Below are 25,377 nucleotides of genomic sequence, written 5' to 3'. Positions count from 1 at the left end.
AGACTTACCTGTCCAAGGATTCAGTGCTGTCCTCACACATATTGGTTCTTCATCGGTTTTTGGGTCCCCGGCACCGCCAAGGAAGCTGGCTACCCATTGCACATGTGCGAACCGTGCTGGTGCATGGTCCCCCAGGATCCTGGGACCTGTGATACAGTATGTCCTAGGAGGTTCCAGGCAGGGGGGTGGGGGAGGGAACATCCTGTGGGATAGGCGATGCCAGTGGAATTGGGAGTGGGTACCTACTAGAACGTGTATATTACCCTAACATTTCATATTCCTGATAGGTGTCTTTGTTACCATCTACTTGTATTGAAACACCTGGTGATCCTGCCAGTTCCCCTGCTTTCATATTTCAAACCGACTCTGCTGGGATATTATACCAACTTTTCCTCTTTGCATTCTACTATTTGGCAGCCTGCCTGTACTCCAATAGTCAGACGCGTGTCCCCCTGCACAGCTCTTCTCTGGGAAGATTAGTGTACTGCTGTTTCTTTATCTCTTGCTGACATGTCCCCCTACAGTCCCCACCCCACCTCTCTAAGTCATGAAGCCATGGGATCACTTTAATATAAAATAAATAACTTTTTTTTTACATACACGCACGCACACGTTTTGCCTTGCATTTTTATTTTAAAATGAATGGGATCTTGACATATACTTTTAATTTAGCTTCCCCGGTGACTTTTATATTTTTTTTTGCATTTTGCCAGAAAGGCAATTTTGCTGAAATATGATTTCCAACCACAATTTTGAGGAAATGAAGACTCTCAATGTTGCCCAACCTTAGTGGGCATGAAAGTTGCTTCACCCACCAGCCACTTACGTCAAAGACCCCAGTAAGAAAAGTAATATATTCCGACCACATAACGGTCGCTCTCTTGCAGTGCGAACAACCAATGATTTGTTGATGTTAGATTATAGGGAATCCATACTGCCAATAAAAACAAATTTCTTATTTTAATGGTTACTGCTGTTGGTTTAAATTTCGAAGTTTCCCAAAATTTATAAAAGCCAGTGGGTACTTGCATGCAGGGATACCCTTCTTAAACAAAACTTGGATTTTTGGGTAGAGTAGATCTATAGTACATTCCCATTTGATAGAAAAATGATTTCAAAGACCCCCAGGTTAAAACTCTCAGAGTCTGAGAACCTTGGAGGTTCATTTATGCCCCTCCTTCTCTGCCAAGGCCCCCGCCCCCCTCATTCTCAGTTATTTATAGTCCCCTTTTCCAGCTTTTGGTCCCTGATGTGTGTGCATGTGATAGTGCTGGACCAATAGAAGTGAAAAATGGATCTACTGTAAAGTGATTTTCCTTCAAAGAAGCAAAATCAGTGATTGAAGCCTCTTTGAACCATTTAATGGTTAAGAGCATTGGTTACAACCAATGCGTTTCAAGGTCATTTTTCAGAACTTGAGTAGTCGATGGTAAGCTGCAAAATAATAAATGTTTGATTTTCGGTTTATTACTGCTTTAACAATTTCTGCATGTGGTAGCTGTATTAGTTTCATTTTTTAGGCTTTCTTTCTGCTATTTTCATCTGGGAATGCAGCCAATAAGTCGTTTTTCCTCACAGCACCATCTCTCCAGCAGGATGTATCAGTTTACATGGATGAGACAAAACACTGGCAGGGGTGATTAAAATCAGCAGCTGTTATTTATTTATTTATGTAAAACCTTTATCCCAAAAGGAAAAAAAAACTGTTTGCTGTAACTGCTTATTAAGTGTGAGCCGGAGTTTGGCTTCAATTTGCTAGTGGTTGTAAATCTGCTAATAAGCTAATATGCTGCTATATCTGCTGTGCTCATCCCTCTAAGGTTGTGTCTCATTAATACAGGAGGTGTATTACTGGCCAGATCACCAGGTGAAAACAGAGGGGAAAAAAAAGCCAAAGAAAAGAAAACTGATGCAGCCACCACATCTAACGATTGGTAAGCTGCAATATATTACATTTTTGGTTTTGGGGGGTTATTTTGCATTCTGTATTTATTGAAAAAAAATACACATTTTTATAAAAAAAAAAAAAAAAAAAAAGAATAAGACAGGCAAAATGCAGTCTCAGATACAAAAATCAAGCACAAAAAAAAAAAAAGAAGAAATAACGCATAGGGGGTTATTTACGAAAGGCAAATCCAATTTGCAAGTGCACTTGGAAGTGCAGTTGCTGTAAATCCAAGGGGGGCATGCAAGGAAAATAAAAAACAACATTTTAGCTTGCACATGATTGGATGATAAAATCAGCACAGCTACCCCTAATTTCACATCTACCCCTTAGATTTACAGCGACTGCACTTCCAAGAGCACTTACAAATTGGATTTGCCTTTCGCAAATAACCCCCATAGTGATCCAATTTTTTTTAAAAAGGGCGAGAGGTTCTTGCTTCATTTAAAGTCCCAAACCCCTCCTTCATTTTTCAATAATAGTGCTGCAATGATGTTGGTTTTGGGTTGAATGCCCCTTTAATCAAATCACAATAGAATGCACAAAGGGACATGGGTTGAGGCTTGATGAAGGCCAGTGTCTCCTGATGGCACCATAGGCACTGAATCTGTGGAGGGAATACCTAACCTCCTTGTCTTCCCCTCCCTTTCCCTATTCCCCTTCTTTTTCTCCATTAATCCCCCCATTCCCTTGCTGAAGAAGCTTTATGGTTGCCTACATTAAAATTGCCCTTGGGGCAGATTTTCCGATACTCCTTATTCAAGTATAGGCCAATTTATTGTCATTCTTCATTCTGCATCTCTTTGCTTTTTTTTATGCCAGTTGTTGTCAGTTTTCTTGTTGCCCCTATTGCCCCTGCATAGGCTCCACTGTTGCTATACCTTGTTTTTTTTGTTTTTTTATTATTAAAAATGATTAAAAACAGGAAATAAAGTGATTCAGTTTCCTTGTAATAAATGACTGGTGGTCCTATTTGTGCAGGCTCAGGTAGGTATAAGTGAGCAGCTAGTAAAAATGTTGAACCTTCCATTTGTAAGTCATCAGGTCAAGCTTACAGATATCACATTGTGTGACAATTGTGGGTGTCAGAAAGGCGACAGTTCCTGGCGGTCTTCAAGGTGCGAAGATCTGACTAAACAACCAACGAGACAGGAGCAGTATGTGACTTCTCTGTACTGACACAGCAGCTACAGGTTCAAATGCGGCATTGTCTCCATGACATTATTTCAGATGTCACAGAACTTACTTTGTAATGAGCGATACCTAAAAGAAAAGGCTGGCAATGAACCTGTCTGCCTATAGCCCCATACACACTATCAGTTTTTCTGCTGAGTTTTTCCTTCAGATTTACCAAAACCATATAATATGAGGTCAAACCTTAGGAGTTTCAATGTGTATGCAATCAGGCAGGCTCTTCTACTACATGGTTTTGGTAAATCTGAAGGAAAAACTTAGCAGAAAAACTGATAGTGTGTATGGGACTTTAACCTCCCTGGCGGTACGATTATTTCGGATTTTAGGTGCTAAAAGCGGTACCATTATTTTGCATGAAAATTTGGCGTTTTATATTGTAGTCCTGCAATTCTTAGGAATAACTCTCTTAAATCTGTCCAAACCAGAGTCTAGCAGACATCCCGGGTATGATAAAGTTTGAAAAATTAAATCATAAATTATAATATAATAAATAATTATAAATAATTGTACCAAATAATAATATAACAATAATAAAAATGATTCAATAATGTAATCAAATCAAAAACACTGAAATTTGCTCAGTTGCAGAATTGTCACTGTCATTACTTTTCAGTATTTGATGACGGATCTCCCCACAAATCGCTATCGCTCAATTCTGCGAGTGATTCTAATGTATTATCGCTGTTTTCTAGCTGGTCTAAAATCATTTTTGATGTAAAATGACAGTTTTGGTTGCTATGGGCAATCTCCAGTTTCCAGGCATAAAGAACAGTTTTTATTACATAAAACTGCATGCAGGACACTGGGCAGACCACTAGGGACAAAGGGGATGTGAAATATTTACATACAGCAATGTAATCTGTAAGATTACATTATACTGTATGTTTACTGTTTGTTTCACTTTTTGAATTTGGCGCCGATCTCCGTGCCCGTGCGTCGCAACGCTCGCAGGGCACGGAGATCGGCGATGTAATGCATCGAGCGAGACACGGCTCGCTCGTACAGCGGGGAGACAACGCTGGATCCGAGGGAGAAGGTAAGTAATCCTCCTCCTGGATCCAGCGATGCAGTCCCGAGTCTGACTCGGGGATACCGCTCTTGGTATAAAAAATCCACCCCGAGTCAGACTCGGGAATACCGTCAGGGGGGTTAATGTACAATGGGGGGGGGGGGTCACTAAAATGGGTGCACATATAATCTGGTGCAGCTGTGCGTAGTAACCAATCAGCTTCTTACTTCAGTTTGTTCAATTAAGCTTTGACAATAAGGCATCATGCACACTGGACGTTTTTGGACGTTTTTTTACAGACAGCAGCTGTTTTTGGCAGTAGATGTTTTTTTCTACATTAAACTCTCCATCATGTCCATGCACATAGGCTGTTATAAGCAGTTTTGGGCAGTGGCATTTTTGAGCCGTAAAAAAAACCCCAAAACTAGTGGGTTCCAAGAGACGTTTTTCAGCTCCAACGCTGATAAACGCTCAATAACGTTGCTCACCAGCGTTTAACGTGACCAGGTACCGTGGAAGACGTGTAAACGAAACGTACGTCGAGGCAGTACCTGGTCACATTTTTATACGTAATTTCCGGTCTACCTGGTTGTCGGTTATACATGGTGGAATGCACGCCGCTTGTAGCGAGGAACCACGAGAATCTGACAAACGAGCAGCCCCAGTGCCAGGTCGGGCACTAAATAATGTAAGCAGCCTTTTGGCTTTTATGTTTTAAATAATTTTTTTAATTAAACTGTATCAGGCTATGGCTATTGTTTGATCTTTCTTTATGCCCCGTCTGAGCCTATGAGGAGAAAATGATATCTGTAGATTCCATGTCATATCATATGTGAGCAGGCACCAACCTGCACAAGCGCAGTTGACTATCTTTTTAATTAAAGTAGTCACCATAATCTGGTAAGCGGATAACTTTACCATCACTATTGGGTGCCTACGTGGTGAAGGGATCTCTAACATCTTCAGAAGACTTTGCTGCATTCGGGAAATTATATTAGTTGGAGTTTATCACAATCTTTACTTTGTGGTGTCCAGTCACCTGCATGAACTTTTTATGCGTCTTTTCTAAATATCTAAATGGGACTATATCATTTTTTATATTGAAATTGTTACCGTATACACAGGCACGTATAGTTGTTTTGAATATTAACATATTATCTGTTATTGATATTGCAGAAGATTTCACTCAATTAATTATATTATTTATGAATGCCTAGTTAATTAGGGCTTTTTTTCCTATTTAGTCGTATTTAGTCGACTAAATCTCCAGGACATTTTAGTTGACTAAAATGCCCTATATTTTAGTCGACTAAAATCATTTTAGTAGACAAACTCATTTTAGTCATGTAAAATCTAATGGGTGTAGTTAAATTGTAATGCATTATTTAAGAATTTTGCTACAATTTCCAAACTCATTATATACTGCTGGAGTGAAAAATCGAATATGTTATTATTTATGGCATTGAGGTATGAACATGCACTACAGACCAGTGTTAATTTTCACGTCAAATTTCATTTTAGTTTTAGTCTTATGTCCCATACACGCGATCGGAAATTCCACCAGCAAAAGTCCAATGAGAGCTTTTGGTCGGAAAATGTGATCGTGTGTATGCTCCATCTGACTTTTTCTGGAGGAATTTTCGGGCCAGCAAAAGATTAAGAGCAGGTTCTCAATTTTTCGGTCGGAAAAAGTTCCGGTTGGAAATTCAGATCGTCTGTACAAATTCCGATGCATGCTTGGAAACAATTTGACACATGCTCGGAAGCATTGAACTTCATTTTCTCGGCTGGTTGTAGTGTCGTACGTCACCACGTTCTTGACGGTCGAAAGTTCAGAGAACTTTTGTGTCACCGTGTGTATGCAAGACAGCTTGAGCGCAATGCTGTCGGAAAAACCATCAGAGCTTTTTCCGATCGCGCGTACGCGGCATAAGTCTTTTGACTAAAATGTTATTTTAGTTTTAGTCGCATTTTAGTCATCTTACTTGTTTTAGTCATATTTTAGTCGACTAAAATGGTATTAAGTTCTGTTTTAGTCAGTTTTAGTCAACGAAATGAACACTGCCCTGCAGTGGTGCTGTAAATCTCTTTCAACCTGGAAGTTAAAATGTAAATAATAAAAGGGAGTGGGTGAAAGGAACCACTTTTGGAGGGATGAGCATTATGTGTCATTTGTTTGGAGCATAAAAGACATCTTCATAGATTATTATTTTCTGTTACCATTGTAGATATTGGTAATGACTTTAGCCATTTACTCTGTACATATATTGCTACCTTTTGTGGTTTGCTAACAGCTTTTGAAGAACAAATAGCCATGTATAGTCGGTATACCAATATTGTTCATTTTCCATCTTGTGTATATATTCTGTCTTTTGCCACCTCAAGCTGACATTGCTGATAATTGGCTCACTTGGGGCCAATTTCTGATCTCCCAGGAATACCAGATTATAAAATGTCATGTCATGGGAGGTGAAGAATTGCTGGAATAATGACCACAGAAGATGCACCTCTCCTGCTCCAGAAATCTCTGCATTCATTATGATTTCCCAACCTCCATCAACAGAAATATACATACTACTCTGTAACCCAGCAGTATATGTATATGGTAAAGCCAGCCTGAATTATCTCACAGTATCTTGTGGATATTGGTGTCAATGGCAAATCTATATTGCAGTGCTGTACAGGTACAATGGACCATGCCTGCATAGTGTGTGTTGTAGTCTTCATTGGAAGCCGGGTCTGAGGGACATTAGGAGACGTTGTCATCCCAGAACAGCAAGAACATGAACCTTCATGGCAGGATTACCAAGTATTATTTTAATGAAAGCTGCATGCTAAAAAATGTTGAAAATTGCAACAACACATTAGAGCTTATGTGATACACTATATTACCAAAAGTATTGAGACACCATTAACTTCAATTGCATCCCAGTCTTAGTCCGTAGGGTTCAATATTGAGTTGGCCCATCCTTTGCAGCTATAACAGTTTCAACTCTCCCGAAAGGGGCCAGGCACATGAATAGGGAGAGCGGTGGAGGTGTTAGGGGGGGTGGCACCTGTGCGCCCACAATGCACAGGCTGCCACTGGCCCCCACATGCTTATATGCATGCCTGACAATGTCAGGGCATGCTCCTAATGAGATGACGGATGGTGTCCTGGGGTATTTCCTCCCAGATCTGGACCAGGTCATCACTGAGCTCCTGACCAGACGGAGGTGCAACCTGTCAGTGTCGGATGGACCGAAACCAGTGGCGGCCCGTCCATAGGGGGCGCCCGGGCGCCCCCCCAGTCTAAAAAAAATAAAAAAATAAAAAAAAGTAAAAAAATTAAAATAACGGGCCCTTGAAGACATTTAAAAAAAAAATGTCATTTAACATAGTGTACTGTGGCGCCGGTCGCAGTGCACTATGAGAAGCGCCACGTCGATGCCATCACAAGATTTCATCCATGGCGCTTCATTTGCGGGTTAAAAACCCGCCTTGCGGCACACTGTAGAATGCCGACTAGCTTCCGCCCGTAAAATCACTGTGATTCTACGAGCGGGAGCATTGTCATTCAAAGACAGGCAGGTCACTTCCGGCTTTCGGCTGCTTCACGAAACCCGGAAGTGACGACGGCAGCTCCGTTCCTCAGCCCGAGCGGAGCTGCAAGACGGTGAGTGGCATAATTGATTCTCTGACTGTGAAAAAAATGAAATAATGAAGTAAATAATAATGAATTACCAAATGCACCTGACCTAAGCCTTTACTAGACCACTCTCTGTGTGCTGTGCACTTGTGCAGGAATTATTATATTAGAGCAATAAGCAATTTGTAAAAGAAACAAATAATTTCATGCTTCTTGCAGGAGGATCACATCATGCCATGCGGTATTCTTACTCAGCAAGTGCAAAGTAATGGTCTGTTCTGTTGCTTGTTACTCACAGTTAATTTGCTGGCAAAGACATTTTATAAACCTTTTTTGTATTTTAGTGTAAATATGAGATCTGAGGACTTTTTGACCCAGATCTCATATTTAAGAGGACCTGTCATGCTTTTTTCTGTTACAAGGAATGTTTACGTTCCTTGTAATAGGAATAAAAGTGAGTACTGCGCCCGGCCGCCCGCATATGAAAACGGCGGTCAAACCACACATGTGAGGTATCGCCGCGATCGTTAGACTGAGCTCAATAATTATAGCCCTAGACCTCCTCTATAACTTAAAAGATGCAACCTGTAGAATTTTTAAACGTTGCCTATGGAGATTTTTGAGGGTAAAAGTTTTACGCCATTCCATGAGCGGGCGCAATTTAGAAGAGTGACATGTTGGGTATCAATTTACTCTGCGTAACATTATCTTTCGGAATATATCTAAAAATTGGGGTAACTTTACTGTTATCTTATTTTTTTTTTAAAAATGCATTTTTTTCCAAATAAAGTGCACTTGTAAGACCATTGTGCAAATACAGTATGAAAATAAGTATTGCAATGATCGCAATTTTATTCTCTAGGGTGTTAGAAAAAAAAAACAATATATAATGTTTGGGGGTTTATAAGTAATTTTATAGCAAAAAAAAACAGTTTTAAAGATGTAAACACCTAAATTATAAAACGAGGCTGGTCCTTAAGTTGTTCAGAAAGCATTTGCTGTATATAACGTTTAAGACTGATAATATCACTGCTCGGTCAGATACATAAACCCAGTGCAGGGACATCTTTAAGGCCGGGCAAAAGGGGCAGCTGCCCTGGGATTGTTGTGTGTCCCCAAGAAGCTGCCTCATACTTGCAAACTATCCCAGTTTAAATTACCTTGTCCCTTGAGGTTTTAGTCCTGTGCTATGTCCCAATATCTCAGTGTGAAGTTCTGTTACTAAAGCTGCCCAGCCCTATTGTTGTGTACAGATAACTCACTATGACACTATGGGTGGAAGAAAGTGGAATACAGGGGAAGGATTAGGTGGATTACATAAGGGGCGTGGTTTATGAGAAGTGGGATGGGCCAACAATGATGGGCGGGGTCATGATGGGCGGGGTCTGGCGCCCCCCCCATATAAAAACTTCACCAGCCGCCGCTGACCGAAACATAATGTCCCAGAGGTGTTCTATCGGATTTAGGTCAGGTGACTGTGGGGGCCATTCAATGGCATCAATTCCTTCATCCTCCAGGAACTGGCTACATATTCTTCCTACATGATTGATGATTTTATCCCGATACCGAATGGCAGTCAGTGTACCATTGTCCAGCCTGTAGAGGTCTGTGCATCCCTCCATGGATTCGCCTCCCCAGACCATCATTGACCCACCACCAAACCGGTCATGCTGAACGATGTTACAGGCAGCATATCATTCTCCACCGCTTCCCCAGACCCTTTTATGTCTGCCACATGTGCTCAAGGTGAACCTGCTCTCATCTGTGAACAGCACAGGGCGCCAGTGGCGGACCTGCAAAATCTGGTGTTTAATGGTAAATGCCAATTGAGCTCCACGGTGCTGAGCAGTAAGCACAGGGCCCGCTGGAGGACGTCGGGCCACCCTCATGAAGCCTGTTTCTGATTAGTCAGAGACATTCACACCAGTGGCCTACTGGAGGTCATTTTGTAGGGCTCTGGCAGTGCTCATCCTCTTCCTCCTTTCACAAAGGAGCAGATACTGGTACTGCTGATGGGTTAAGAACCTTCTACGGCCCTGTCCAGCTCTCCTAGAGTAACTGCCCGTCTCCTGGAATCACCTCCATGCTTTTGAGATTGGGAGCCACAACAAACCTTCCGAGAATGGCACATATTGATGTGCCATCCTGGAGGAGCTGGACTGTCTGTGCAACCTCTATAGCAGTGATGGCGAACCTTGGCACCCCAGATGTTTTGGAACTACATTTTCAATGATGCTCATGCACTCTGCAATGTAGTTGAGCATCATGGGAAATGTAGTTCCAAAACATCTGGGGTGCCAAGGTTCGCCATCACTGCTCTATAGGGTCCAGGCATCGCCTCATGCTACCATTAGTGAAAAACAGTCAGAAAGATGAGTGGGGCAAAAAAAAACAGTTTTGGAGGTTGTATCATTGTTGTCCATCTGGTGCACCTGTTAATGAAATTAACACCAAAGCAGCTGAAACTGATTAGCAACCCCCCTCTGCTACCTAACTGACTAGATCAGGGATATGCAATTAGTGGACCTCCAGCTGTTGCAAAACTACAAGTCCCATCATGCCTCTGCCTCTGGGTGTCATGCTTGTGACTGTCAGGGTCTTGCTATGCATCATGGGACTTGTAGTTCTGCAACAGCTGGAGGTCCGCTAATTGCATATCCCTGGACTAGATCAATATCCCAGGAGTTTAAAATATTTGATGCTATACTCTGATTAAAAAGTGCTCCTTTAAAAAAAAAAAAAAAAAATTATATATATTTTCTGTGTCCTATACAGATTTTAAATGGCAGTTTTGTCAGGAAGTCAGCAGTTCCCATCGGTCTTCTAGGTGTGAAGCTCCGACTAAACAGAAGTCAGATAATTAAAGCAACTAATGAGACAGCAGCAGTATGAGATTCAGCAGCCGCTTGATCAGATCCAGGCTTCTCTATACACAGGGTTTCACATGTCATGTAAAATATTTCATAATGACTTCAATGATGAATGCAGGACGTGGCTGATAGCGAATCTGTCCACAACGACATGAAGAGATGTCAGACAGGTGCTCATCTGGCAATTTAGTGAAAAATGATAAAAGGAGAAATAATAAAAAAAGATACTGCAATTTTTAACACGGAGGGCTGTTAAGAGAAGACTGCCTATTTGTTTGGTAGAAACATCAATTTTATATAAGATTTTGGGACAGTAGTAAAAAACAAAAACAAAAAAAAAACAAAAAACTAAAACCCTGTCTGTTATCCGATGTTGCGCTTGTGTTGCTGCACAAAATGCTAATTAAATCCTCTATTTACCAAGGGTTTTAATTCAGATTACATTCTCCCTTCAGAAGGTTCATGTTCAGAGTTATCTATTTTACTGGGGACTGTTTTTTATTCTGATTTTAGCTCACCTTTAACATAATGTAAATGACAACCTTAACTGGATGGTATTGAATTTGCTAAAGCGTTGTGTATCATAAGCAATTTCCCCTTTTTTTATCCTTTGTTCCATCTCAGTGTTGCTGATCTACTGCAGCCTCTTTGAAGCCATTCCCTGTCTACATGAACTTGCTTCTGTGGCGCCTGTATAAGAGCTCAGGGCAGATTTCCTAATAGATACAATGGCAGAAAATGTCTGTGAAATGCGTCAGCGTGAGCCGCTTATAGTCTACATCACAAGCCCACGTGACAGGGTGACAATGCAGGAGAGCAAATAGAAGACAGGGACAAAGTGTTGTCATTCTGTAACAGGAGGTGTTTAAATTGGGTGGCACAGTGGTGTAGTGGGTAGCATTCTTGCCTAGCAGTAATAAGGGTTGCTGGTTCAGATCCCAACCACGACACTACCTGCCTGGAATTTGGTTTGCAAGTTCTCCCTGTGCCTGTGTGGGTTTCCTCTGGGTACTCTGGTTTCCTCCCACAGTCCAAAGACATGCTGGTAGGTTAATTGGCTTAATTGGTTAATTGGCTTCTGTCCAAAATAAATTGGCCCTAGTGTGTGGGTTGGGGACCTTGGACTGGTGTGTGTGGAGCACTGCGTAAAGATTTACTGTGCTATAAGGGGACCTTAAATAAATAATAATAGATGGGCATCTTGATGGGACACAACGTATAGGGGTTGTGGACATGCATTCACACTCACCCAGGATGGACTGGTGTCTTTATTCAACCTTACTATGTAACTGTGTAAGGACGTTCATGTCAGAATCCCCAGGTAACATTTAAAGGGGCAGTAAGGACAGGCGGTGGAGTCGTGTTTTTTACCCTAACCTTGTCCATTGCCTCTGAAAAGAAATCCACAGTAATGTGGCCACATATTTAAAAACAGGTGATGCTAAACTCTGGTTTAAGAAAAAAAAAAGTCACTTATATTGTTCCCAGCCTTCCCTAAACCTCCAGATTCTTTTTTTTTTTTTTTTTGCTGCTGTGATCCAACTTCCTATTAGAGGGTGGCTACATTCGTTCTCTCCGTTCTCCAGGTGGCGCTCAACCACAGTGGCATTACAGAGGTTCAGGAAGGCAAAGGAATATAGTTTTCTGGGTCACTAGGGAGCTAATTGGATACTGGCACCCAATGTGGTTGCCATCTTGGGTGGAGCAGAGTCTATTTAAATCCCTGGCTCCCAGGCTTGGTGCGCATTTTGCATGTGGGTAGTGTAGGGACAGGTCAGCCATTGGCCAGGGACAGTAATTAGTGGCAGGGAGCGGTTCCAGATGAGTAGAGAAATAGCAGTGGCATGGTATCATTTCTGGAAGTCTCCCTATTTGTATATGGACTGGCGGCACTCTGCCCCTCAAGACAGATGCTTTTAGTTGACCCAAGGCCTACGGTTATACTCTTCGCTGCAACATTCTGAGTATGCCCGGTCGGGTTGTCTTCTCGCTGGGTAGTTGGACTTTAAAGCAGTGTTCCAGCTGAATTTTTTTTTTTAATTCAGCAGCTACAAGTACTGTAGCTGCTGACTTTTAATAAGCACACTTACCTGTCCAGGGTGCCCGCGAAGTCGGCCGCACAAGGCCGATATGACCATCGGATCGGGTCCTGGCACCGCCATTCGAACGGAAACAGGCAGTAGAGCCTTGTGGCTTTACTGCATGTTTCCTACTGCGCATGCGCAAGTTGTGGGGTGCTTTGTGAATGGCCAGCTGTGTTCTGGGACACACAGGTCCCAGAAGACAGTGCACCCCATTCCCCAGAAAACAACGCGAGGAGGAGAAGAATGAAAACTACCGCGGAATGGGAAGTGGCAGATTAGGACGATCTGCCTAGCAACAGCCATTTCTGGCAAGTAAAACTTTTTTTTCGCATTTTTAGGAGCCTTTTTATGTAATTTTTTTTTTTGGTTGGACCTCCGCTTTAACTTCAATGCAGTTCTGCACCTCCCCACATATGGATTTCAAATATACTTACTCTCATGGCTATATTCTTTAAAATATTGTATATTCACGTAAGGTGAACATGTCATCAATGGGTAGAACAGCGGCTAAGCCAGCCTCTCAACTAGGGTATAGGTAGTTACTTATTTTTATGTACAAGCTCCAAGCTGAAAACCATAACAGGTATTAAAATCAAGGGCAAATTGAGATGGAGCCAATTGATCTACTCCTATGTTTTTGGACTGTTGGATAAAACTAGAGATCTCGGTCAAACCCAATACAAAACAAGAAAAGAAGGTTCAAAACGCCAAGCAAACAACATAAAGTGGCATGGCAAGAGTGTTAAAAACTTAGCCCAGCCTTCCTCAAACTTTTTAACATGGAGGAACCCTTGAAATAATTTCTGGTCTCAGGGAACCCCTGCTAATAATTATTACTGTATATCTTCAGTTTATGGTCTATTAGCATAATGGACATTGAGAAGAATCCTATCCTTACAGATAGCTAAAATGAACATTGTGGTAAGTGGTTCTTTGATCAATAAACAAATATTTACCTCTCAGATTGGTAGCCACTGACAACACTGTTCATTGTTCATAGCTATCTGTAAGGCCTTGTTTGTACTAGTGCAATGCCAGACATTGCATGCGATTTGCACCGCATTTCTGTTCAGATCAGATGGGATGTCTGTGAGCTGCGATTTCAGCCATAAAAACTGTATGGCTGAAATCGCATCACATTCGCACCAAAATGGTACAGGACCCTTTTTATGGTTCACACTGGAATCGGATCGTATGGGTGTTCACACTTATGCGATCCAATTCCTGCACCATTTCACAGTTTGCACTGCGATCTGCTGACCAATCTGGAGGTTTTGTTAACTTTACATTGACACCCCCAGCGGTTTGCAGATCTCTGTGTGAACCTCTGTGCGATTCAGGTGCACTAGTGTGAACCGGCCCTAAGGGGAGGATTCTTCCCAATGTCCATCATGCTAATGGACCATAAACTGTACATACACAGTAATAATTATTAGCAGGGGGTCCCTGAGGACAGACAATTATTTCAAGGGTTCCTCCATGTTAAAAATTCTGGGAAAGGTTGCGCTAAGTATTTAACACTCTTGCCATGCCACTTGGCTCTATCTGCTTGGTATTTGAACATTCTCTTCTAGTTTGTATTGGTTTTGACCAAGATCTCTGGTTTTATCCAACAGTCCAACAACACAGGAGTAAAATTGGCTCCATCCCAATTTGCCCTTGATTTGAATACCTGTTATTTTATGTATAAGCCCCAAGCTGAAAACTAGTATTAACTTCCTATACCTGTCAACTACTTATTTTGAGGTTGTGCTGTTTTTGGTAACTCCATTGTGAAAATTAGAGTCTGTGGCCTAGGGCAAGGCTTCAGTTCAGCTTGACTCATTCCCAAAGGCTGGAGAAGAGCACATGGTCATAGTACAGTATGGAAGCAGAGATTCTGGCAAGTGTTCTGTTTCAAATGCTGCCCTATTTATGGACATACTTCCTTTTAGATCTTGTCTATCTGGGCAGTATGGTTACTTTCTGACTTGGCACCATCCACAGGCAGCTTAAATCTTCAATAATACACAAAATCTGAATCCAAACACAAATCTTAGTTCAGGTAATTGCAGTACTGAGGATGTTTTTCCCCTCTTTTGTAAGTGTAAGGCCGCGTACACATGGGCGGATTGTCTGCCCAACTAAGTTAGTCAAACAATCCGACAAACAGTCCGTTCAAAATTAGCATGAACGGACTTGACCACACACGATGAACGAACAGTCCGCTGAAAACGTGCGCGATGACGTGTACAGCACGTACGACGGGACTAGAAAAACGACGTCCTATACGCTGCAATGCAACCTTCGGCTGTGTAAACCCTTTCTGAGCATGCGCCATACTTAGTCCGTCCAACTTGCCTACACACGAGCGGACTGTCCGCTGAAACCAAGTTTGGACGGACAAAACCAAGTTTGAACGGACTGTCTTACGGAAATTACGTAAGACTTTGTTCGTCAGACTGTCCGCTGAAACAGTCCGCTGAAGCCCACACACGAGCGGACTGTCCGCTGAAACACTGTTCAGCGGACTAAGTTGGGCGAACAGTCCGCCCGTGTGTACTCGGCCTAAGAATCCAGTGAATTTCCTGAGCCCTGTCTCTGTAAATAACTAAACACTGTGATGAGGGAACATGGAGGAAGTGTGTGGGGGCTAGCTAAGACTAAACTAACTAGCACTAAATAGGAGGGGAGACCAGAAGAAGATGCCAAAATCACAAAACTGCCAATAGATGTCAGTATACTACAGAAAAATGTATAACCTCATGCAGTTCAATACAAAAGTGGACCAGAACAGCAAGCTTGCACTTCTATATAGGACTTCATATATGTCTGTATGTCACAGTGGACCCTCTACAGCTAATGTATGTGACAATAACGATGGTAAACAACTTCATAATGAATATCTTTGGGCATCATAAATAACAAAAGCAATTGAAAGAAAAGTATCTGCCCCAAGAAACCATTCAACCTTCAGCTGCTATTTTTCTACAGCAGATCAAAAGAAAAAAAAAAAAAAAAGAAGAAGAAGGAGGATCTGATTGTTTATGCAGACAAAGCAGACGGTATTCTTCCCCCTGTTATATAGAAGGCCCAGGACATCTGAATATTTAAAGTCATCTTTGACCTCTTAGAAATGATTATACGGCATGTGTTTAGTATATGTATACAGATTAATTTCCCCATGTTGTCCTAGGCCACATATCTCGCTGGCATTACTGCTCATTATTGGCTCACTGGAGGCCAATTTCGGGTCTCCCAGGAATAACAGATTTTAAAATGTCATGTCTTGGGAGGTAAAGGAGCGTCAGAGTAATGACCAAAAAAGCTCTACTTCTCCTGATAAAGGAATTTGTGCTTTCATTATAGTCCCCCCAATTCCATGCTAACAGAAATAAACATCCTGTCTTGTACATGGTTAATGGAATTGATGCTGACCCTTTTTTTCCCCCCCAATTCAGGCTAGACAGGGTTTGTAGTCAATGATGATGAAGTGGAAGATTTTTTTTAAAAGCTCAACTCTGGTCTAAAATCATATGGTTTAATTCCATGTGAATTTCTACCTGAATCTTTGTAATTCTTTCCGATCTGTGCAGTGATCTACCAAATAACAACTTCATCACTTTGTCTTTGTGCGGGAGTTTCCTATAGTAAAGACCGATCACTGCTGCTCTCTCTCTTGATACAAAGATCACGATCTTGTTTCTGCCCCCTTATAATTTTCTACAGGGAGCTGGTAGAAGGTGGACCTGTTGGGTCCCACCCACAGCTCTGCTCTATGTACAGGCACAGTGGTGATATCACTGCTGCTTGTATAAAGTAAGATCTAGATCAAAGGCATTTAGTTTGCACATAGTGAATTTATATCTTTTGGGACTGGAGTTTATGATTAAAGTGGCACTAAACTCTGGTTTTAAAACAATCTAGTATAAATGTTTCACCACTTCCAGTCCGGGTCAATTCTGACACTTCTCTCCTAAATGCAGGGCTTTTTCCCCCCCAGAGAATAGGTTCAGAAATTCCACCCCAGCTGAGTCTCTCCTTGATTCTACCCCCTACCCACCTCTGAATACAGAACCAAGTATCATTCTATGATGCTAAATAATTTGTATGGGGCTTGTTAAAGTGGATGTAAACCTGAATTTTTAATGAAGACTTCTACCTGGTAAAGTAGAGGATGTCAAGTCATCTGTGCCCAGTCTTGCCATGAAGAATTAATCCAGCTCTGAGCAATCTTGTCTTTTTTAGTAAGATAAAGAACTACACTCAGATAAGTTTGTGTTGCCACATTACCCTACTGCTGTGACTGACATCTGATTTCTTTATCTCATGAACGAGCAGAGAGCAGAGTGCGTGTTATGATTTCAGCTTCACGTCCTCAGCATGACTGGGCATGCTGAAGTCATGTGTTGCCTTTCGTGAGTTTTGACTGGATGTTACTCATCATGGGGCATGATCAGTGTGACTGAGAAGTAGGAGAGTGTAGAGGTGGGCGGGGAGTCTTGTGACATCACAACTCCGCCCAATGAGCTCCAGCAAAGAGACCCACCCACTGATTCCAGAGTTCTGTGGGGCTCCTATTGCTGAAGGGGGGGGGGGGGACATTTGCAAGGTAGGGATACATGCAGGAGGCTTGCATGTATATACATTAATATTGTGCCATTAATTTATACTCGGTGAGTGGTGGGTTTACATCCACTTTAATGATCACAAGAAAAGCAGTAATATAAATTCTCCGCAGCCAGAAACAATAGACCCCACCCCAGCAACAATAGATCCCCCAGCAGTAATGGCTATCCCCCAGCAACAATGTATCCCCTACACAACATTATTCCCCTCCCTCCCCAGCAATAATGGACCGCCTGTTACAAAATACCACCCCAACAACAATAGATCCGCCCCTGCAACAAGAAACCCCCAGCAACATCAACAGATTTCATAGTAGCCACCAACAATATACCCTCCAGCAGCCAGAAACAATAGACCCCCTGCCAACAACAATAGACCTCCTCAGAAACAATAACTCCCACACAAAAATAGATCCCTGCCAACATTAATAGACCCTCCAGCATACTCCAATACCCCTTGCAATTACATACAATCAGTGCTGAAGGTGCCAGAACTACGTTCCCACACGTTCCCACAAAAAAAAAAACCCTGTCTACATCTATAAAACATCTTTTTTTTCTAGAAAACTACTTAGAACCCCCAAACATTTTTGGTAAAACATAAAAGATGATGTTATGCCGAGTATAAAGATACCAAACATGTCACGTACTAAAATGTAATCTGCCCATGGAACGGCGCTAAACTATGGTACCTAAAAATCTCGATAGGCGACACTGCAAAAGCCTTTAAAAGTTACCAGTTTAGGGTTGCACAGAAGGTATGGAGCTTGAATTATTGCTCTCACTCTGGCGTTCGTGCAATAGCTGTTTACATATGTGCGTGGGACAGGCACGTGCACTCGCATTTGTTTTGTGTGCACAGGCGGACACGGTACTTCAAATTTCTTATTATTTTATTATTGATTAGATATTTTTTATTCCTTTTTGGCTATCCCAAGAAATGTAAACCTCTCTTTTGATAATAAGCAGTGGCAGGTCCTCTTTACTAAGGCGTCTATAACCTGCACTGTGTACCCCTGGCTGTCATTGTGTTCTGTGCACGTAGAATGAATGTAAAAATTACCGATTTCAACAATTAAATTGGAGCCAGAAGGACACATCAAAGTGAAGAATCATTCCAAGAAAAGAATATTAAGTATAGTTGTAAAAATAAAAGAACATGTGAAATATGTCAGTTGCTTTAATTTCTGAGTGGGAAATGTAGATTATACTGTTAGAATGCTGCCTTTTTTTTTTTTCTCATGCAAGATCCACTTCACAAAAGCTTTGGAACATTAACGTCTCCGATGCTGGTTTGCTCGTCTCCGCTTCAGTTTCTTCAGCAATATAAAAATAGCACAGCTTCTATATAGCGGCTGCCTGCTGTTTTCTGAAATACATTGAAGGCAATAGGGAGCTTAGGGAGCAAGTGCTTCCATGCTTCTAATTTATAACAGGCCAGATCTAACACTGCCTGAAATTCATGGCTTGGTGAACTTGATCTGCTCCAGAAGATCTGAACTGAGTTTGGTTGGCAAAAACAGCCCCCGCCAGACCATCCAGCTGCATAGTATTACCTGCTTCTGTTCTAATAGTAATAACAAAGGCTTTTCAAATGCACTTGCTGAAATCTTTCAAAATAAGGGCTAAAATGGTCTATTTTTTGTGATACAGCACTGCATTTGTTCGGTCGTGCGTCATTGTACCCAAACAAAATGTATGGTTTTTTTCCTCACAAATAAAGCTTTATTTTGGTGGCATTTGATCACCTCTGCGGTTTTTATTTTGTGCGCTATAAACAAAAAAAAGACCAACAATTTTCAGAAAAAAATAATTTTTTACTTTCTGTTACAATACATATCCTAATTAAAAACACACACACACACACACACACACATTTTTTCATCAATATAGACCAATATGTATTCTGTTGCATATTTAGGTAAAAAACATAACAAAAAAAAAACATATATTGATTGGTTTGCACAAAAGTTATAGTGTTTACATACTACGGGATAGATTTAGGGACTTTTAAAATTTATTTTTTTATTGTTTTTATTGGCAACAGTGGGGATCAGCGATTTTTAGCAGGACTACAACATTGAAGCGGACAAATCTGACCCTAAGTGACACTTTTTGGGGACCGATGACACCAATACAGTGATCGGTGCTAAAAAGTAATGCACTGATCACTGTATAAAGGATACTGGCAAGAAAGAGGTTAACATCAGGGGCGATCAAAGGGTTAACTGTGTTCCCTCAGTGTGTTTACTAACTGTGTGGGGGACAGAGTGACAGGAACACCACAGTGATCGCTGTTCCTGATTGTCTGTTCCTTGTAATCTCTGTGTGCTTCCTTCTTTACATGTTTTAAAGATTGGTGCTACATTGGCTTTTCTCCAATCAGCTGGTACCATTCCAGTCAGTAGAAATTAGGAACAATGATCTGGCAATTACTTGACTGAGTTCCCTAAATACCCTCGGATGCAAGCCATCTGGTCCCAGTGATTTATTAATGTAAAATTTCCCAGGTCTAATTTTAATTCTTTCCTCTGTAAGGCTCGATTCACACCTATGCATGTTGCTTTTGAGCGTTTTTGCAGTGCTTTTTGCGGTGTCGCGTTTTTACCGCGATTTGCTTTTTTTTTTTTTTGTGCTTAGCAACCAGATATATACAGTGAAAAAAATGAAAAAAAAAACCCCCACAAAACGCAAATCGAGGTAAAAACGCGGTACTTTCGTTTTTTGATGCAGGTCCATTGACTTCTATTACATGCAAAACGCTGCATTTTGCATGAAAAAAAGTCCCTGACCCTTTCCAAAAACGCAGAGGCACAAAATGCATTGATGTGAACATGTTCCATAGGAACCCATGTTAAAAAATGTCATTGCATTTCTGCAAAATGCATCAAAAAACGCGCTAGTGTGAATCAAGCCTTAGTCATGGAGGTGCTTCCTGTCATGTGTCATGAGGATACACTGCAGTTTTGGTTACTGAAGCCCCCCGATTCCCTCATGAAGACTGAGGAGAAGAATAAATTCAATACCTTCGCCATCTCACCATCCTTTGTAACCAGATGACCTTCCTCATTCTTTATGGCCCCAATATGGTCTGTCCTCCCTCTTTTACTGTTTACATACTTAAAGAATTTCTTGGGATTTTTTTTTACTCTCCTCCGCTGTGTCTTTCGTGTTCTATCTTAGCCGCCCTAATTGGACCCTTACATTTCTTCTTTCTTCTTACATTCTTTATAAAGTCTGAGTGCTGATGATGATCCCTCAACCTTGTATTTTGTTGAAGGCCTTCTCCTTTGCTTTTATATGCATTTTTACATTGGAGTTAAGCCATCCAGGACTTTTGTTTGCTCTTTTAAATGTATTACTCAATGGGATGCACTGGCTAATGCCCTTATTTAATATGCTCTTAAAGCAAACCCATCTCTCCTTCACGTTCTTTGTTCCTAATATTTTACCCCAATTCATGCCTTCTTATGCCCCATACACACGGTCGGAAATTCTGACGCAAAAAAGTCAGATCGGATTATGTTGTCGGAAAATCAGATCGTGTGTGGGCTCTATCAGACTTTTTCTGTCGGAATTTCTGATGGAAAAAGTTTGAGAGCTGGATCTAAAATTTTCCGATAACAAAATCTGATCTGACTTTTTCCGATCGTGTGTAGAGAATTACGACGCACAAAGTGGCATGCATGCTCAGAAAAAATTTGGAGACGAAAGCTATTGGCCTCTACGTAGTCCCTTCGTACGTGTGTATAACGTCACCTCATTCCGAATGGTCAAATTTTCTGATAACTTTGGCGATCGTGTGTATGCAAGACAAGTTTCGGCCAAAATCCGTCAAAAATCAGACGGATTTTGTGGTCGGAATGTCCGACCATGTGTATGGGGCATAACAAGGTTCGTAGATTAGGGAAGTTGGCTCTTTTTTTAAAGAGATCATTTTTTTTTTTTTACACTAAGATAAATTAAAAAAAATGTAAAATGGCCCATCCCGCTGTGCTCATGCACAGAAGCGAACGCATGTTGCACCCGCATATTTAAAACGGTGTTCAAACCACACGTGAGGTAGCATTAGAGCGAGATCAATAATTCTAGCAAAAGACCTCCTCTGTAACTCAAAACTGGTAGCCTATAGAAAGTTTTAAATGTTGCCTATGGAGATTTTTAAGGGTCAAAGTTTGTCGCCATACCACTAGCAGGAGCAATTTTGAAGCATGACATGTTGGGTAACAATTTACTCAGCATAACATTAGCTTTCACAATATAAAAAATTGGGCTAACTTTATTGTTTTCTTATTAAAAAAAAGTGCATTCCCCCCCCCCAAAAAAATTTGTTTTTAAAACCGCTGCGAAAAAATGGTGACATATCAAGTATTGCAACGACTGCCATTTTATTCTCTAGGGTATCTGAAAAAGAAACTATATTGTTTGGGGGTTCCAAGTAATTTTCAAGCAAAAAACCTAATTTTAACTTGTAAACAGCAAGTTTGAAAAATAGGCCTGGTTATATACACTGCTGCTGGTAAATGGACGTTTAGGAGCAGTTGGGCGTTTTTACAGCAGCTCCTGAACTCTCCTCTACAATATGTTTTCTTATCAGTACATGTACACAGAGTCGTTTATAGGCAGTTGAAAAAAAAAATAATGCGTTCAGGATGGATGTTCAGAGGCATTTGAAACGCCAAATGCCTGTAACAGCTCGTAAACGCGGTAACTCGCGTTTAGCCGTGTTTCATTTCCAGGCCTTTTCCTTTTTGCCTATTTGAAATACAAACGTGGCAAAATGGACATTTTAAACATGGGTTACTATCTGTCTAAGTTAAATTGTTCAGGAGAGGTTGTAAAAATGTCCCGTGTACATTAAGTCTTAGTGGTTAAAGCTTCTCAAAAGCTGTAGGTGCTTCAAGCGAGTTTTGTCATAAACTTCTATGGAGGCTTTGAAGACACTTTGAAGCATCACTAAAACTACACAAGGTATCATTTTTGAAGCGAAGCCAAAGCATTTTATTCAGAGAGTTTTAACAAAGCCTGTCCAAAGCCATGTTTTGAAGCAAGTGTAAACTAGCCCTTGAGGAAAATAAAAGGGAAGGACTAATGCAGCCACCACTTCTAAGGACTGGAAGGCTGCAATATATTACGTTTTTTGTTCTTGGGTTCAGGTATGCTTTAACCGCTTGCCGACCGTATACCATACGGCGGTAAGGTAGCTTTCCTGCGCAGGATCATGTACCTCGTACATAATCCATGCTTCGGGCTTGGGAGAGACTCCGCCTCCCCGGCTGTACTGTGAAGCAATCAGCTGTTTGCCAGCCGCTGATTGGTCACCGGCACGCAACCATCGGCTCTAGAAATTACCGAAGAGAGCCCTGTGTAGGTAAACCAACACAGGGCTCTCTTCTCACAACAGCAATGTGCAATTAGTAAAAACACCTCACATAGTACACAGCATCATGTTGGCAACACATTTAACCCCTTGATTGCCCTATAAGTTAACCCCTTCCCATCCAGTGTCATTAGTACAGTGCCAGTGCTTATTTTTTAGCACTGATCACTGTATTGGTGTCACTGGTTCCCAAACAAAAGTGGTCAAAAGGGATCAGTTAGGTGTCCAATTTTCTGCCACAATATCACAGTCCCGCTATAAGTTGCTGATCGCTGCCATTACTAGTAAAATAAATTAATAGATAAATAAAAATTCCATAAATATATCCCATCGTTTTTGGATGCTATAACTTTTACGCAAATCAATAAATGCTTATTAGGATTTCTTTTTTTTTTTACCAAAAAAATATGTAGCAGAATAAATTTTGGCATAAATTGATGAAGAAATTAGATTTTTTTTCCTTATTTTTTTTTCATTGGATATGTTTTATAGCAGAAAGTAAAAAAATATTGTTTTGTTTTTTTTCAAAATTGTCACTCTCTTTTTTGTTTAGAATGCAAAAAATAAAAAGGTGATCAAATACCACCAAAACTAAGCTCTATTTGTGGGGAAAGAAATGACGTCAATTTTATTTGGGTACAGTGTCACACGACCGCGCAATTTTCAGATAAAGTAACACAGTGCCTTATGGCAAAAAATGACCTGGTCATGAAGGGGGTAAAACCTTTCCGGAGGTCAAGTGGCCAAAAGGTTTTGTTCACCTTTTCCAAAAAAAAAAAAAAAAAAGGTGAACAGCCGCCCCGTCCTCGATCCCCGCTGTACTTACCTCTGTGGGTCAAGGGCTCTCAGTACCCACACAGCTGGTGAAGCAGTCCAGGGATTTGAAATCCTTATTCTGCAAGACTTCAGGACAGATCAGAGCAATAGGGATTGGTTTGCCTTGGCACGTGATTACTAGGACCAATCAGAATCACTCTGATCCATCCTTGAAGCCCTACAGAAAGAAGAGGGAGAATAGTGGAGATATCAAATCCCACTATCCCAGACTATATTCATCTTTTCTTTTTTTCTGAAAACTAACTAGCACTTTCAGTTCACAGCTTTAGTACATGTGATGTTCCTTGACCAGAGCTATGAATGATGATGAAAACCAGCAAACCACCGTACCAAGCAATGACTTGCAGGAAGCTGAAGAACTTTCCATTTTGTTCATTTTTCTTCATTGCCTTACGTTCTTTGCTCTCATCAGCTGCTCTATAAGGCATCCTTCCCACGCATATTTCATACACAGCAGAGAATGCCAAATGAATCATATTTTACTCTCTTCCTCCCCTCCATCATTGAAAGAGATTCTTACAAGGACAGCAAGCTTCTTAATGAATGGGCTACATACATTAATGTATGAGTGGTGTGTGCCAGTCGTCGATATTGTATAGGAAGTACAATTAATCCAAGAGAAAGCTCGAGCTTTCAGAGGAAAAAATACTCCAGTGAGGCAAAGGGTTCATACAGACGAGATTTTTTTTTTTTTAGTATTCAGTGCTTGCTTGAAACGTGACTAGACTGCAGAATAATTATTCGACTAAACGAATGTTATCACATTCTGCGTTTACGTCTATTTATTTATATTACACCAACATATTAGGCTGTGCTTAATAAAGAAAAATGCAACATACACAAAAAAAAATTATATATATATATATATATATATATATATGTTTATAATTGAAAGAAATTTTTTTTTAAATTAAATCTTTTATTAGGAATGAATGTAATGTTTTTCAGAGAAATTAATTTCACCATGAAATTACAAATTTAGGTTTTGTGTAAAAAAAGGGTTACTTGGAATGTTTTCTGCTTTTTTTTTTTGTATCGGGTCTGTATTTTAATTTTCTGTGAAAAATAAAATAATGGAGCTATTTATTTATTTTTTGGCATGAGAACAGGTTTAGAATAGTTGAAAACAGGTTTGTAATCCTCAAAAGCCACTAAAAACTAACAAAAAAAACACTTTGATTTCTCAGTCCCCACTTCCTCAGAAGCATTTCACCAAAATTAGAAAAACATTTGTCAAAAGTTTGATAAAATGCAAACAGTTAATTTCGCTCATCCCTTTTAATAAATAAATCCTAAGAATTGTCATTTACCTGTGTATTTTTGTCTATTTAGAATGACTTCTTCTCCTCGGCTGTGGTCAGAAAAGGGACCACCTACCACAGCTCTGGATCAGAATTTAAATTTTCTCTTACTCAAATTAACCTGACAATGCCCCGAAACATGTGTTACTGGGATGTAAGGTTGAAGGGGTCTCCAAAACCCAGAGACAACTCCTCGTATTGATATTTGTTTCTGCTAAGATTACAATAGCCAGGAAGTGGAGGTCGGCTGCTATACCATTTGACCAACTCAAACACAAATTTTCCTGGCTTATGTTAAAATGTATCAGATACTTGACCAACGATTCCAGCACTATCCCTAGTTTGGTCCATGCCAACCAGGACGGAATCTGAGCGCGGAGTCCTTTCCCCCTCACCCTCCTCCTTTCTCTTCTTCTTTCCATCCCTTCTTTGTTCTTTTTGGTACCCTTTTCTGATGGATTTTGGTATTGAGGGACTCGGACTGCATAACTCACTGGTTCTGGGGGGTTCTTCTCCATTTTC

General features: G+C 40.8%; 1 protein-coding gene across 2 annotated transcripts in view; it reads left to right on the top strand.

Annotated features, from left to right (window-relative positions):
• Positions 1-25,377, top strand: part of CSRNP3 (cysteine and serine rich nuclear protein 3) — a 176,860-nt gene that overhangs the window by 86,697 nt on the left and 64,786 nt on the right. The window contains exon 2 of one of the 2 annotated variants that reach the window (XM_077447553.1): positions 1,841-1,934. The exons of the other annotated variant lie outside the window; for it this stretch is intronic. Coding sequence (XP_077303679.1) covers positions 1,910-1,934 — 25 coding nt within the window. The 5' untranslated portion in view covers positions 1,841-1,909. The remainder of the gene's footprint in view (positions 1-1,840; positions 1,935-25,377) is intronic. 2 annotated transcript variants of the gene reach the window in all.

Source organism: Lithobates pipiens, unplaced genomic scaffold (assembly GCF_037356315.1).
Source record: "Lithobates pipiens isolate NorthernLeopardFrog02 unplaced genomic scaffold, aLitPip1_a1.2 Scaffold_22, whole genome shotgun sequence".
NCBI classification, from domain to species: Eukaryota; Metazoa; Chordata; class Amphibia; order Anura; family Ranidae; genus Lithobates; species Lithobates pipiens.
Note: the sequence above shows the minus strand (reverse complement) of the source record. Positions and strands in the feature narration are given on the sequence as shown.